General features: G+C 34.3%; 1 protein-coding gene and 1 pseudogene across 3 annotated transcripts; one reads left to right on the top strand and one right to left on the bottom strand.

Annotated features, from left to right (window-relative positions):
* Positions 1 to 432: 432 nt before the first annotated feature.
* Positions 433 to 1,692, top strand: LOC145130505 (deSI-like protein At4g17486; annotated as a pseudogene).
* A 944-nt stretch (positions 1,693 to 2,636) lies between these two features.
* LOC145132328 (protein PLANT CADMIUM RESISTANCE 3-like) lies at positions 2,637 to 4,443 on the bottom strand. Of its 3 annotated transcripts, XR_013717982.1 has the most exons (6): positions 4,199 to 4,443; positions 4,047 to 4,118; positions 3,687 to 3,899; positions 3,476 to 3,592; positions 2,986 to 3,130; positions 2,639 to 2,912 (listed from the first exon to the last, which is right to left on the bottom strand). XR_013717982.1 is itself a non-coding variant. In XM_079067077.1 (5 exons), exons 1-4 carry the CDS (start codon positions 4,404 to 4,406, stop codon positions 3,519 to 3,521), a joined length of 567 nt encoding a protein of 188 aa, XP_078923203.1. In that variant the 5' UTR covers positions 4,407 to 4,443; the 3' UTR covers positions 2,637 to 3,130; positions 3,476 to 3,518. The 3 variants fall into 3 exon arrangements, 2 of the variants coding, with proteins under 2 accessions (XP_078923203.1, XP_078923202.1); XM_079067077.1 differs by having other exon boundaries at positions 2,637 to 3,130; XM_079067076.1 differs by lacking the exons at positions 2,639 to 2,912; positions 2,986 to 3,130 and having other exon boundaries at positions 3,334 to 3,592.
* Between the last annotated feature and the right edge of the window lie 12,306 nt (positions 4,444 to 16,749).

Here is a 16,749-nt window from a genome sequence, read left to right as displayed (position 1 = left end):
TCCCTTAGGAACAGTAGGTTTTTGAAGTGTTGGACTTTGGCCACACATATTTGAGGCATTTGTCACTTTTAGTCCCTTTAATATAGGGTTTTAATTTTGGTCCCTTCTGGTCAATGCTTGGTCAATGGCTGGTGGTGGGTGTGTGGACTCTAATTTGACGTGTCCTGCTTCTCCTTCTCCACCGCCTTATTCTCCAATCGAATGCTTACACAACTCATTCTTCACCGATGTGCCTTTGACCCACAAATGTCCATTTTCAATATCTTCGTTTCACGAACTTCCAATTTTCATTTTAGTTTTCCATCTTTTAGGGTTTTGTAGGGTTGGGGGTTTGGGGTTTACACAGATAATCTTCATTTGAGAAAAAATTGGGAGCACTAAAGAGAGGCGAAGTGGTGTGTCTGTAAGTGTGCATAGCTATAAAATGAAACAATGCGGCTGTTTCCGATGAATTCGTCTAAAGAGCTTAGAAATGGAGGAAGTGAGTATGCATTGTTGTATATCAACGTATATGATCTCACCCCTGTCAATAACTACCTGTACTGGTTGGGCTTCGGAATCTTCCATTCTGGTATCGAAGGTAAACTAATTCAAAATTCAAAACGACTGAATATATATCATTTGAATTCGATTTTTTCCAGATTCTATTCAACTCCCTTACAATCATACATACGTCTGACTTTCAATATTGTTATCAGATTCTGGAATTGATAAACTAACCTAGTTGAGAAAAAAAATTTAATCTGATTCTCGACTTTCATTATTTCTATCAAAATCTAAGTTTTGATTTCAAGTTTTTGCTACATCAAGTAAACATATGTTTCTAGATCTCCATAATCTACTCCTATCTGAGATTCAACAATCAGCATTACCAATTTCTACTCCTATCAAGATAATCATTGAATTGGATTCGAATCAAGTAATATATTTTACATTATGATATGATAATCAGTATATGACATGGAATATGCATCTGGAGCACACGAGTACCCAACCAATGGAGTCTTTGAAGTGGAACTGAAAAGTTGCTCGAGATTTATCTTCAGGCGTTCAATTCCTTTGGGCAACACCAACATGTCTCCTTCAGAATTCCGGTAATTCATGGAGCATCTTTCTAATAAATATTATGGTGATACTTATCATTTAATAGCAAAAAACTGCAATCATTTCACAAATGAAGTATCAATGCGACTCACTGGAAAACCAATCCCCGGTTGGGTTAACCGGTTGGCTAAACTCAGTAAGAAATTATATCATCCTCCATTCATTTATATCATTCCACTTTGAAAGATTCAAATTTTGTAGATTTTTTTATTTACTTTGAACAGGGTCTTTCTGCAACTGTTTATTGCCTGAAAACATTCAAGTTGCAGCTGTTACTGTTACCTGTTAGACATCTACCTGATCATGCAACAATTTCTGGTGAGATTTGATTACATTTTTGGACAAATTACAGAAATACCCTTATATTTTAGGTGGTTTTTTAGTAAAATTAAATTGTTGTTGAAAATTGAAACAGATGAAGAATCAGATTCTGGTGATTCATCTTTAACAATGGGGAGTGAAGAAGATGAAGTGGATGATGATCATCATCATCATCTTTTGACCGAATCGAATAGTGATGTGGCATTTTTGGGATTAAAAAATTTACATTTCAACTACAACTTATATCTTCAAATAATGTTGATTTGATCTGTTGTCTTCAAATTTTCATTTGCAGGCATCAAGAGAGGTTCAGGGTAGCAGATGCATATTCCATTTAAAGAGTGATCTAAGTTTATGATCATATTCACTTCTGCATATGGATTGATAGATAAATGTACAGCATAATCTTTGCAATTCAGATATATAGATTTAAAATAATCATTTTACTTTTTTGTTGAAAGATATATTTTAAAAGTCCAAAATGCCCTTGAAGTTTGTGAATATCATCTGTCGGCTCATGACATGAGCACGCAATAAGTTGTGCCTACAAAAGTTTATCATCAATCAACAATCTCAAGGCTAGATGCCAATGGAAGTTAAGCTCAACACTTGCTAATCAATTAGAAACTGTATAGTACTGGTTCTTTTTTTTTTTACATTTAAATATGATTTACTCTATGAACAGTGGGTAGTAGATAACAATAATGTGACTCTTTACAGAGCTTCCCGACCCATGCAAAGCATGGGTCTCTTTCTAGTTAATAACTAAAAATATCCATAAAAGCCCCTTTATCAATACATTTGTCTTTGTAGTGATGCATAGCTAGTCACGGGAATGAAGAACCAAAGCATTCATATATTTGTTTTACTTTAATTTGGAGTAATATTAACAAGTTAATACTATCATATAATATTACATATAAAAATGGCTATAAGTTGATAATATATATGATGGAAGACACAAAGCAACACCTTTTTTTCAAGTACAAAATTAAAATTAATGAGTTTTGTTAACCGAAAACCAACACTTTAAAACTTTACATGTGGTGTGGACACTTAAATGTAAGAGATTAATATTGATATAAAAGTTAATATTTAGTAATTACAAAATTTTAGAAATTTCAAATATCCGTTTTGGTATCCGAATCCGTATCTGAAAATTCGGATATCGGAATTTCGGATACAGATTCGGATACTAAAAATCTACTATCCGAAATTTCGGATATCCGGTTTTGAACACCACTACACAACACCAAACGGATTTGGGCAGGACTGATGATGTTTGTTACACGGTGTCGTCTATGCGATAAATTAATTATTGGGTTATTTTGGACCGTAATCCTATTGAAACGACTTGGAATTCAATAGTACCGAGTAAAGCTACCATTCTTGTTTGGAGAGCCAGACTTGGTAAACTTCTGACACCGTATAATCTTGGTAGAATTGGTTTCAATTTGGTTACTTCTCTTTGCCCATTCTGTCACATTCTGTCACAGTTGCAGTGAAACTGAGTTTCATCTTATTTTGGATTGTATTTTTGTAAAAGAGATTAAAGCTCACGTTTCTCTTTGGTGGAGGGATATCCCGGTCACTGTAGGATCTATTGATATGAATGTTCGAGAGCTAATCACAAACTTCAAAGGTGTGTCGAGGTTGTGCTCTTTGCTCTAGCTTGTATCGTGTGGCATTATTGCAATGAGAGGGCCTTCAATAACAAGAGTAGAAGTTCTAAATTATGGACTTGGCTAGTGACATCAAAATGGTGGCATTCAACTGGTTAAAAACAAGAACTAATAGTGGTTTTAGTATGAATTGGTTAAAATGGTGTATTGAACCTAAAACTGTTTGTCTGATGTTTTGTAACTCTTTAGTATTTTGCTAGCATTTTTATTTATTTGTCTTTTGCTGTTAAGGAAATAAAATAATGGTATAATAAAATTTGCTTACACCGCCCACTCAAGCACAAATATACTACGTACAGCTTGGCACAAATTCAATATACCAATACACAAATAATGCAAAGGTACTTTATGAGATAATTTATACGTACATCTTTAAAATTCAATTTCTCGCAATGAGCTATGTGTATGGTTTTAACGGTACATTCCTCCAGGAGCCACCGGTGGCATATGTACATCATTCTGTCTCTCCATGTTACCTTCCCATCCTGGAATTCAAATAAACCTCAAAATCAAACTATGATATATAATAATACAATATATTGTAAACACATCACATGTTACTTAAGTGAGATCGGTTACCAATAGATATGTCAAATCCACGATGCTTAAGTTCACGATACTCCTGACACAAGGCACATGGTTCACAAAAAAAATGAACAAGGCAATCAGGACATGGATTTTCACGCAACCCGTGTTGACTCCTCATCTTAGTCCGATACGTACAAGAATACATGCATCCACAGCATGTGAGAGCGTGGATTAGGGCATAGAGAGCCCCATGTTCTCCGCAAGCTGTATAACACATTGGCTAATATGTTTATCTCAAATATCTAAAACAATGAACACTTACACACCATCGGCAAAAACCCATTTTTGACTTTAAATTACTTTACACCGGATAACATGGTATCAATACATTTAGCAAAATAAGTTACTTACAAGTGTTCCCTTTGTCAATGATCTCAGCTATTTGTCCGAAAGTAATGCACGGACACAAACATGTTAAGCAACCTGTGGTTCAGAAACTAGATTTATATTTGGTTCTATCTTGTAAAAGAGAAGAAAAAGAAGGTCATCAGCCATGGACTTACAGTTGGGGGCATCGGAGCAGCAAGCACAAAGGCTGCTGGACCAGTTGACGTTAAGGGGAGGAGGAGTTACGTATTGAGCTGGAACACCAGTGGCATGCGGCTGAGGAGGTGGTCGTTGTGGTGGTGGTGCTTGTTGGTGATATAATGGTGGAGGAGCTGATGGTGGTGGTGATCTTAATGAATACTCTAGTGGGAGAGAAGGGTACATGATGCACAAATGAGTTTGTTTATGGTGGACGAATATCGTCAATATTTGATTGAAATTAAGTATTTCGATGAATATTTAATGTTTAAACACACCTAACTATTATTTAACCGCCAACTTGGAGGTTTAAATAAGGTTGACGAAGACCTTGTTCTTATCGATAAAAAACTTTCAACTTTCTACAATGTATGAGCTTTTCTGTAATCCAATTTATACAAGAAATATAACACAAAAATACATACATTGAATCGAATGGAGACAAGAGGTTGAACCAAAATACGTTTCGTACGCATATAAATCTATCTATAGGAGTACTATTTCAAGCTTAAACTGAATGAACATACCTTAATTTCTTAATTTCTACAAAAACTTCGAAAATCTTCACAACCTTCTACCTCCGATTTCTCCCTCGTTTCTCCGCCTTTTTTTTACAATTCCAATGGGGTTCTCACTCGATTTCTCAAACTATATATAATGCCTAGGTCAAAAATTGATGAAGTCCTCTCATTTGCTCGAATTTACTCTCTCATCTAGATGACGGTTTTCGACATTAAACCTCATAATTTTCTTCAAATTAACTCATTCATTTTTGTATTAATCATTATATTATATTAATATAATCTGATTATATATATATATATATATATATATATATATATATATATATATATATATATTAAATTCGTTTAATTATCACATATAAAACATCGATTACATATATAAAATAAAATATTTTTTGTAATATGAAACGTGTACATGAACATGAAACGTATATAAAATAAAATAAAAATCTTTCCGATCAAAACATCCATGTCATTATGTAGCTTAAAATGTTAAATTAGAGCGAAAACACGAAAATTTAAAACTAATGTCGGCATGAAATTTACAAATGTGGAGTGTGGACAAATCCTAAGTAAATGAGTCATTAAAATCAAAGCCCAATCCCTACTTTATCTTTATTTAGCATTTGGACCATTTTTTAAAGCATATTTGGCATTATTATGGATATACACTATAATCACGCATCAATTCTAACCTTTTTTTTTTTAACTGACAGTAAATATATTAACCACTACCCAAAAAGATAAATGGCAGGGACAAAAACCAAAACATAATATAAAATGTTAAACGGTTAATAGATCCAATTCGTCTAATTATAATTATCGAAATTACATCTATGCAACATGAAACTAAACACCATAGTAACAATGCTATCGGCCAACAAAAGCAATTACCTCTATGCAACATGAAACTAAACACCATAGTGACAATGCTATCGGCCAACAAAAGCAGGGTAATCCTGATCTTTTTAAAAACCATGTTGTTTCTCGCCTTCCAAATACACCACAAGAACCCATAACAAATGGCAATGGAAACTTTTTTCTCCTTAGGACAACGCCCTAGTTCGTTGCAAACTCAACGAAATCAGAAACCTTTTCAAACTGTCTTGGTGGGATACTGCACCAATTAAAAATCCACAATAAAATTTGCTTAGAATAACCCCAGTTGACTAACAGATGATATGTCACCTCCATCTCCTCCTTACACAACATATAAAAGTTATTGCTTGTGTTAATACCTCTACGAGCTAGCGCATCAGCCGAAGGGATCCTATCCATGCACGCCCGCCACACAAAACAATTGATTTTAAGAGGAACAATTGAGATCCAAACAGTGGGATTCAGCACCTGAGTAGTGATTTTTCTATCGATAAGCTGCCTTAGGTTATTGACATAATTCCAGTTGGTTGAATCGAAAGCCTTATCGAAATCAACTGTGAAGAGAAAGGTCTTGCATTTTAACTTCTTAGCCCAACTGCAAACCTCATTAATGATCATCAGACCATCTAGAATATTCCGCCCATAAATAAAATCTGTTTGCGAATCATCGATAACCGACCCAAGAACTAGCTTGATTCTAAAGGCAAGAGTCTTGGCAATAATCTTATAAAGACATCTAATGAGGCTAATAGGGCGATAATTCGACAAGGTATGGGATCTTTAACCTTAGGCAGAAGAGAGATGAATGAAAAATTGTTGCCCCATGAGAAACTACCATATTCTTCAAAGTGTTTAAAAAAGCTCATAATATCATCTTGCATAAGAACCCAATCCCTCTTTAGAAATTTAAAAGTGATATCGTCTGGGCCCAAGGCTCTTCATCCCTTGTAATTCCAAATAGCCTCCTTAATTTCATTGATGTCAAACTGGGCCTGAAGAAAGTTGTCGTGGTCAAAAAATGTCTTGAAACTGTTGTTGATGAGAGGGGGACGATTCACACAGCTTTCCTGAAATTTGGAGCCAAAGAGCCTCCACGCCTAGAGCTTAATAGGCGTCGTTCACCATGAGGTCGTTTATATTTTTTCTGTTGTTTTTCACATTAAGTGAATTCTGAAAAAAAATCGAGTGTTATCATCACCGTCTTTCAACCACTTAGCACGGGCCTTCTGGGCCAAATCGAATTTAGACATGTTTTCCAAGTGCATAATCTGAGGCTTCCACTCCCTTCGAATAGCCAGATCAGAACAAGAAAGCAACCTCGATTCAACCGTTAACTCAAGATTATCCACCTTGGCCTTCAAATCACGAATGGCATTGCCTTCCTTTCTGAATTCCACCTAACGCCACACCTTAAGGGCCTCCTTGACATGTTCTAATTTGACGGAGAGGTACCGATCCAGGGCGCCACCCCCGAGAAACTATCCCAAGCCTCGATAACCGCCTTGTCACAATCATCACAACACAACCAAGAATTGAAAATTTTGAAAGATGGAGGACCGAAATACAGGAAGTCGGACATCAGAACGATGGGCAAATCATCAGAAAATTCCCGAGGTAAACCCGAAAACGAAAAGGGAGGGGAAAAGCGCCACCAAATCAGGACTCACCTAAAAATGATCAAGCTTACTTAGTTTGCACCCGTTGTCACAGAGATAGGTAAACTTCCTCCCACCCATATTGAAATCCAATAGACCGGTCATTCTAACCTAATATAGAGATTGATACACGGAGTCATGGACATAAATGTCAACCGGACCAAGCAAAAATATACTAAACATAATTGAACAGTATAGTATATATATATATATATATATATATATATATATATAGAGAGAGAGAGAGAGTGATGAAGGATCATTTGAGAACCTATAGTTTCCCAAGAACCCGAGAACTAAAAGTGGAGTGTTAGATCAAATTTTTTAGTGGCCTAGATCAAAGATGGCAATTTCGTAATTATCATCAATTTCAATGGTATCTTAGGCTTTTTAAAAATAATCTCAGGGGAATATTAGGTAAATAATAATTATTATTCCCTAATTACTAATTTAACTGAACTATCTTAATATCTCACATTATTCCTCACGTCTCTCTATCTCTCTCTCTCTCTTTCTCTCTCTCTCTCTCTCTCTCACGCACACATGCACAGCCATCGCAATTTCCTCCATCGTCAACATGCATAGCCGATTATGAAGTTTTCGCTCTTTTTTCCTGAAGAGTCAACGATATATGACGATTAACAGAACTTGATTTTTTGTAAATCGAAGATTGGTTTGCTAGATCTGGTTTATCTGATCCCAAACTTTCATTCCCTTTTTTTGACTCCGATTTCCACCACAATCACCATCTACGATCACTACTACATCGACTGTCATGACACTGAGGAGTGAAATCAAGGTCCTGATGATGATGGTGAACGAGACATTGAAGGTGACGGAGCCTCTAGGGCTTCGATTCATGGAATGTTTTGAGACTTTCATGAATCGAGTGTCCAAGGTGTCGTGTGAGATAAACTCTGCCCACTCCTTCGCTCCATCTCATCAGGTATAGACAAAATACGTTGGATTCAAAAGTCAATTTATCTCATCATCAACTCTCGACTCTCGCATACACGCACACTTGCATCATCGGGTATTCTGTTTCTTTCTCATATCAGATTCTTCTTTGAAATCCAAACATAACCGAGATCAATTACTGATTGGTTTACCAGTTGGAGAAAGAGGGTAAGAGATGGATCGATTACGATGATTTGAAGCAAAAACCACAAATGGTCGTAGATACAAATTTGCAGGCATCAATTGTCGCCTTCCGATAGAACCTGCTATTGCCCTAAATGCCATCGAATTTTTTGAATTCACCTAAGTTTTCCCCAAAGAATCGAGCGTTTTGAACTCAAAATAAGGAAGGAGGAGCAGATGGCGGTTTTAGTGGTAGTTGTACGTGGTGCCACCTTGTTCATCTAGTTTTCACCAATCGCGGTTTCACCTCGTGTCTCATGTACAAGGTGGAACACTAGCCACTATGATTTCTGTGGATCTTTGTACTTAGAGTCAATGCCAAGAATTTCTTCTTCATTTGAGGAATCAACTTTAATGGAAAGCTGTAAATTTATTTCTCTTAATTCCTTTATGCTCTGTTTGTTCATATCTTCAATTTCTTTTACCTTCCCTTTTTTCCCCTGAGAGCCCACACAAACAGTTGGTTCCACATTCACCATGTCATAGACTACAGATTAAGCAGTACCTCTGAGTTTTTTTTATCAATCCATGAAGTCAAAAGGAATTACTATTTTGGAAAAGTTCTCATGTTAATAACACATATTGAAGATCCGATTCTGGTTCATCTTCAAGTGGTAACTTTTTATATTAATTTCATTCTTATTTCTTAAGTCATAATCAACATTTTCAGTAGTTTTGTAATATTTATTTGATGATGTTGATATTATGCAGATTCCGATAAGGATAGTTCATCTGAAGATGGATTGGATGCATATGCTTATGCAGGTCATTCACAGCAGGTCATTTACCTACAAGTTGAATGTCATAGATTAAGGTAAGCCAAACATGTATTAGTTAATGAAATTTGTAGGATACACTTGTTTTTTTGTCAAATGGTAATATATTGCTATTTCCCACGCATTGATAACTTTGGTTCCTGATATAGGATCCTTTTATGTTTTGTTGTTGTTGTAATATTGTTATTTGAAGCCTTATTCATATCAGTCATTTGAAGGTTATTCTTGATATTCTGGAAATGCTAAAAAAGCCTGATGTCAATGCAATGCTTCATTAATTTGGATTCCAGGTGTGTAGTCTCAATTAATTTCAGATTGTTTAGTTTTTTTTAAGGATTTTGATAGACAAGTTTTATGTTCTCCTACGACTGCTTTATGAATTGTATTTGGACCCCCTCACATTAATTTGCATTCCAAGTGTGTAGTCTCAATTATTATCTTATTTGCCGTATATAATATCCATTGTATTAATTTGGATGTGATTCATATATTTACATGTTAATTACATATGATTCACATGTAAATCACATGTGATTCACATGTAAATCACATGTGATTCAAATATTAATCACATCTAAATCATATATGAATAATATGTGATTCACATGTAAATCACAAGTGAATTACATATGAATTACATATATATATATATATGTACACATTCATATGTTAATCACATGAAAATCAGATGTAATTCAGATATTAATCACATTTGATTCACATGTAAATCACATTTGATTCACATGTAAATCACATATTAATCACATTTGATTCACATGTAAATCACATTTTGATTCACATGTAATTCACATTTAAATCACATGTGATTCACATGTAAATCATATGTGATTCAAATGTAAATCACATGTGATTCACATTTGAATCACATGTGAATCACATATGATTCACATGTGAATCACAATGTGATTCATATGTGAATCGCACGTGATTTACATATGATGTCATATGTAAATGTGATTCATATGTGAATCGAATGATTCATATGTTAATCACATGAAAATCACATAAGTATTTATGTGAGTGTTTTAGCATCAATCAATTTTTTTTTAATTTTCTTGTAGATTTGGAAGAAATTGTGGTGAATATTGAAGAGGTGAAAAATGATAAATTGAAGAAAATAAGGAAATATTGACACGAAGACATGAAAACGCATTGAAATTTGTAGCATTTTTTATTTTTTATATTTTATTTTGTATCGAATAAAATACTTGTATTATTATGTTTATAGATTAATTAATAAAAATGAGATTTTTTATGATTTACTTACGAATATTATAGTATAAGAAATATGCATATATGCATATGAAAAAATATGCATATATACACCTAAAACTTTGATTTTTATTGTTAAAAAGATAAGAGTATTTTTTTTTAAATATTTTAGTTTCTTTTTTAAATTTATTGATATTTAAAATTTTACTATTTAAAAAAAATGCAGTTTTTGTGAAAAAATTGCAGTTTTTTTAAATGCAGTTTTTTAAAAAAGAATTGCAGTTTTTTTTGAAAAAAAATGCAGTTTTCTTTAAAAACTTTGTAGTTTTTAAAAAAATTGCAGCTTTTTTATTTAAAAATGCAATTTTTTAAAAAAATTACAATTTTTTTTTGAAAAAAATACAGTTTTTTTTAAAAAAAATTTGAAGTTTTTTGAAAAAAAATGCAGTTTTTTCTTAAATTGCAGTTTTTTTGATAAAAAAAAATTTTATTTTTTTTTTCAAAAATTCATGTTCTCTACAAAAAATAAAAAATCATGCACTTTTTTTTTTGAAAAAAATTGATAAATATTTTTTTTTAAATCCGAAAATTTGATTTATTATGTAAATTTTTAAACATTTATATTAATATATTCAATAACACAAAAAATTAAACATTAAATGAGATTGGTAAATGACGACCATGCCGTTAATGATTTAAATTTGATCAAATGCTCTAGTTTTAGTTTTCGGGTTCTCAGGAAACTATCTTCTCAACCGATCTCACACATATATATATATATATATATATATATATATATATATATATATATATATATATATATATATATATATATATATATATATAGAGAGAGAGAGAGAGAGAGAGAGAGGGAGGGAGGGAGGGAGAGAGAGGAGAGGAGAGGAGACTTCAGTTGAGAAAAAAAAATTTGAGAACGAAGGAATGAATCTTGGACACTTATTTCGAATATATCGCTTAATAGCTCAAGCGTACCGGGCCGACGGAACGGATCAAATTCATACAAGAATACATGTATTCATATATGAATATGTCTATTCATATACGAATATATAAGAATAAGTGTATTCATATATGAATACGTATATTCACTACAACAAAATAAGCTAATTCAACATGTGTAAAGTGTTGCATTATGCATAATGCAACACTGTACGTGGTGCTGCCTTAGCTAATGTAACCTTAGACCTAATGCAACATTTATATCAAAAACTACAACACTTTAAAATTGCAACACCTTTGACATCAAATGCAACACTTGTAAGTATTATTCTCAAGTAATGGCAACACTTTCAACTATCAAATGCATCACCTTTCTTTTTAAGGGCAACACTTTTAGAGATGAGCATATGGACCGGGGAACTGGCAGGAACCGGTACCAGAACCGGAACCCGATGGAATCGGTCGGGTCGGGCCGGGACCGGGACGATATTCTTGTAGATTTTTAAAACCGAGAACCGGTAGAACCGGCAAAATCCGGAACCGTATGTTGCTATTTCTCGAGGACCGGTTCCAACATTGGAGACACGGCAAGAACCGGTAGGAACCGGAACCGGTAGAACCGGCGGTCCTGTTCGGTTCCTATTTTCCACCAAGTTCGGTTCCCGGGCCGGTTCCAGCCGGGTCGGTTCGTTTGTTCATCCCTAAACACTTTCATTGTCTACCACAACTCTTTGTGACATTAGAAATGGACTTTTAACGACGGAAAGCCCTTTGCAATAAAATCTCATTTATAAAATTATATTTTAAAAAATATGGTTTGTACTTAAAAACAATAAATTTTAAATACTAATAAGAGGTTTACACAATATATATGAAATTATTTTATATATCGTATCGATTACAAAGACAATATCTTAACATTAAATACAAAAATATCATTTACATACGGAAAAAACATAAAGCAATCACAAAGCAAGATATCTAGCTAGATCCAACTTTTTCTACCACATTTTGATGTATGAAGATATTAACATTGTACGCAAATATTAACAGTTTTGAACCCGAGCACCAAACTAATAATAGAATCTGGATAAAGTCTTAACCACACAGTAGTGAAAATGCCTTACATGCCCACCACCACTGTCAACATCCTGGCACCATAAACAATAACAAAACAAAAATTACCAATACAACATTTTATGAAAACTTAAAGAAAAAAACGTATATTTTACAGGAATGATCTATTTTGAACAATAAAAAGTAGTCATCTTTATTTGTATATACACTTATGCATGGAAAATTACCAATGCTTTCACATAAAGGAGTTCCTGAAATGTATCATTTTCTTATCATCATTAGTAATATCAACAAACGTCAACCATGTTAAATATAGTAATTATTGTATATTCCAAGGTTGCAGAACTCGCTACTCGGTACGTGCTCGGCCGACTACCGAGTAGCGAGTACTCGGGGAGTATTCGGATTCGGTAATTCGTGTAGAAAGATTTTTAAGAAAATTTTATATGTCAAAATCATAAGTTAAAATCATAATTTGATTGAAATATATAACAAAATTAGATACATGTGAATACATAAAACCTGAAATACACACAATTATCTCAATTCGTGAATAATTACTGAAAATTTAATATATATATATATATATATATATATATATATATATATAATCACATGTGTATGTGTGTGTTAAATAATAAATCATTAACTGTATTATACATATTAATCTTGAAATTCTTGATTTTTTTTCTCTTTTTATGACAGTTTTGACCCTTTGACCAAGTTTGACCGTGTTGGCCGAGTTTGACCGAGTAGGCCCGAGTAAGACCGAGTAGATCCGAGTTAGAGAGATATTGACCGAGTTTTGACCGAGGTTGACCGATTTTTGACCGAGTTTGACTTAATCCGAGTTTTTTTGCCGAGTTCACAAAACTCGCCTCGGTGGAGGGCCAATTCCGAGTACTCGGCTGAGGAGGCCGATTTTTACAACACTGGTATATTCCAAGAATAACCTTTTTTTTCTTGAGGATCAGAAAAATCACCATCAACTTACATTTTCATTGTCTCGCTCTACAAAAATTGCTACAAACCAATTGACCGAAGGTCGTTGAAACATGCACATGAAAATCTGATCATTGGCATCATTAGTTGATAGATTTTTAAAAAGTATAATACTGGTAAAATAGATATTTTCTTTATGTTAGGAGGGCTCATCAAATATTCACAACACGAAAAATAAATGAATGACAAAAATCATCTTGCATTAAAGTTGGTAAACCAAAAAAGCGTCTTTTGGGGTTAAATATGTAGAATTAAATGTATTTAAGGTAGGGAATATGACTTATTAAGATAATTAACTTTTCGGTTTGTTCATGTCTGGATAACTTTCTTTTTTTTGTACACATCTAGGTAACAAATTTGTTGGAGGTGTTCACATATAACCATTATGACCTACTGTAGCAGGTTAAATCCTAAATGTGAACACTTTAACAAGTTCATTATCTAAATGTGTATAAAAAAAATAGTTATCCAAATATGAACAAAACAAAAAGTAAGAGTAAATTACACGGATGATCCCTTGTGATTTGGAGGAATTTGTGTTTTTGGTCTCTAACTTATTTTTTTAACTCGGATGGTCCCTACTGTTTAAATTCGGATTTTAATTGGGATTTGGTGGAAGAGTTTGTGGAAATGTTAAAAGTTTTTAAACAATCAACCAGTTTTTTAAAGGGGGTGTATTACCCTACAAGTCCGTTGTTACTAAATGAATTATGGTTGATGTTCGCGCAATTGGAGCGTTTTGAACAAATAAGTGAAATATTTGTTTTGGTTACAAGACCAATGAGACAAAAATTATTCAAATATTTCAAAGAAATGTCACCACTTTTTACTTGCGCCGCGGCATTAAACTCATTTATCAATGTTACGGGTGTAAAGGCTTTGATTACCAAAATTTCTATGTCTTTAAATTTGCACAAAGATGACTCAAACTACATCTGTAACCAAATACACAATTTTAATAATATTTTTACTAATTTGTTTAACATTTACGCTATAAAATATGGCAATATGTCAAACACTTTTGCAAGTGTACTAGTGGTCCATCGGGTAGTAGTGGGGGTCGAACGAATTTTCATATCAACCTCTATAACTACCTTTTGGAGGAACAAAACAAAAGAGCACGCACATTAACCCCTAGTAGCGAACTTGGAATTTATATGGGGTCAAACTTTTTAAATTTAATGAGTGCACCACAATTTAAAATTTTGGATCTTTTGGCTTGGTGGAGTGAAAAGGAAGCACAGTTTCCTATTCTCTCCGTCATGGCCCGCGATTTACTAACCGTCCAAGCTTCCACGGTAGCTTCGGAATCCGCTTTTTCTTTTAGTGGTAGAGTTTTATCAAAGTTGATGACGAATCTTACCCCGGTTGCAGTAGAGGTTTGCATTTGCTTGAAGGATTACTTGGATTCGGTGGAACGTATACAACACTTGGCATCACTAGAAGGCTCACTAGCACAAAATGTTGAACCGGAGATCATGGATGAAGAATATGCACAAGGCTTATCAAGACCTCCGGAAGACGAAGACGATGATGATGAAGACGAAGACGAAGATGAAGAATATGGTATTGATATGACCCTTAACTATTAGTGTGACGGTTGAAGAATATTTTAGTTAGGCGACACGAAGTGGATGACCACAAAAACGATTTATATTTGGCTAAATGTTATAACGCCACTTTATTATTATTATTTTTATTAGTTAACTAGTTTGTAAACTCTTTCTAATTCGACGTTTGATGTATGTTTTAACTATTTTAATGAACCTATGTTGCATTTTGTGTTATATATGAGGTCCAAAAAATGTTTTTTTTGAAAAAAAAAATTGCAAAAATCGGATCGGATTAAACCGATTCGGACTTGGGGGAGGGAAAACCGGTTTAAAACCGGATCGGATCTTGGCTGAAATCGGATTACCTTTGATGTCATTGAACCGGATCGGATCCGGATCCGGATCGGATCTGTGGTTTGTGCATCTCTAGTACTCGGTATTAACTTTCAACCAAATACAATTTTCAGGAAATAGGGAATGGTTTCCTTCACACGCTCATCCCTATCTATAACATAAGCATAATTCTAGTTGGTGTTGGAGATGGATAAAGTACTTATTGTTGGTGATTTTAGTGTCACCATGTCATTTTATGTAACTGGAACTAAAATGTGAGCTAAGGGGCTTCATAATTTGTACTCTAATATATGTACGGTTTTGTGCGGAGTGCAGGCATGTATAAGATCGAATTAGAATCCGGTTCGACAACAATTAGGGGTCTAGGTCCAGCGCCCCTGTGTCTAGGGTTTCCAAAAGGACGGCGCCCCTTTGGCAGGCTCTAGGGGCAGCGCCCCTAATGGGGTCCAAGGGGCAGAGCCCCTGGCTGGGGTGATTATGGTAAACTGATGAAATTCGTCAGTTTTGGAAACCCTAAATCCTCATTAAAATCCGAATTACCCTGACTTGCTTCCAAAGCAACTCATGAAAGCTCATCCCTAATGAAACCCTAATCTCGTTTATTATATATAAACGACTATTCCTTTTTAGAAGAGATACACGAAAATTAGCTCTCGGTTTTCTTCAAACACTCACAGAATTCTTCTAGCAATTTGTCTTACGATTTCTGTGCCTAGAATCATAAGTATCCACTTGGATTATCCTAGGCTAAATTTCTTGCAACCCATGCATAGGGAAAAATATCAGTTTGGAAAATGTTTGCATGATCCAAGTGGTATCCAGATCTCCACTTCAAAGCCTATAATTTCCAACAATCGAACTAATATCTTCTGTTCCTGGAGATGGGAGACTCAATGCGCGAGATGACCACTAAGTTTGCAAAGCTGGAGAAGTTCGAAGGCATCGACTTCATGCGTTGGAAGAAGAATATGCACTTCATGTTGAATACTCTGAAAGCAGCATACGTGCTGACTACTCCAAGACCAGCAGAGCCTGTGGAATGTGTTGTTGAGACAATTGAAGAGATAAAAAGGACATAGAAGTGGGACAACGATGACTACATCTGCACAGGTTAGATTCTGAACGGTATGTTTGATGCTTTATTTGATATATATAGTGAAGCCTTGTGTGCCAAGGAGTTGTGGGACACCCTTGAATTGAAATATATTACTTAGGATGCTTCTAGAAAGAAGTTTCTGGTCAGTAACTTTAACAATTATAAGATGAACGATTCAAGGTCTGTCACTGAACAATACAATAAACTCTTTGGCATATATGGTCAGTTTAAACTGCACCGTATCAATATGGATGAATCCATTGGTGTGTCAACCATCATT

This window comes from Lactuca virosa, chromosome 8 (assembly GCF_052849685.1).
Source record: "Lactuca virosa cultivar CGN04683 chromosome 8, Lactuca_virosa_CGN04683_v6, whole genome shotgun sequence".
Classification (NCBI taxonomy): domain Eukaryota; kingdom Viridiplantae; phylum Streptophyta; class Magnoliopsida; order Asterales; family Asteraceae; genus Lactuca; species Lactuca virosa.
This window is presented reverse-complemented; position numbering and strand designations above follow the sequence as displayed.

Coding starts and splice junctions, on each gene's coding strand:
- LOC145132328 (XM_079067077.1), bottom strand. CDS start 4,406: ATGTACCCTTCTCTCCCACTAGAGTATTCATTAAGATCACCACCACCA. Junction 4,119..4,198: donor CTGCTCCGATGCCCCCAACT/GTAAGTCCATGG, acceptor TCTGAACCACAG/GTTGCTTAACATGTTTGTGT. Junction 3,900..4,046: donor CATTGACAAAGGGAACACTT/GTAAGTAACTTA, acceptor TGTGTTATACAG/CTTGCGGAGAACATGGGGCT.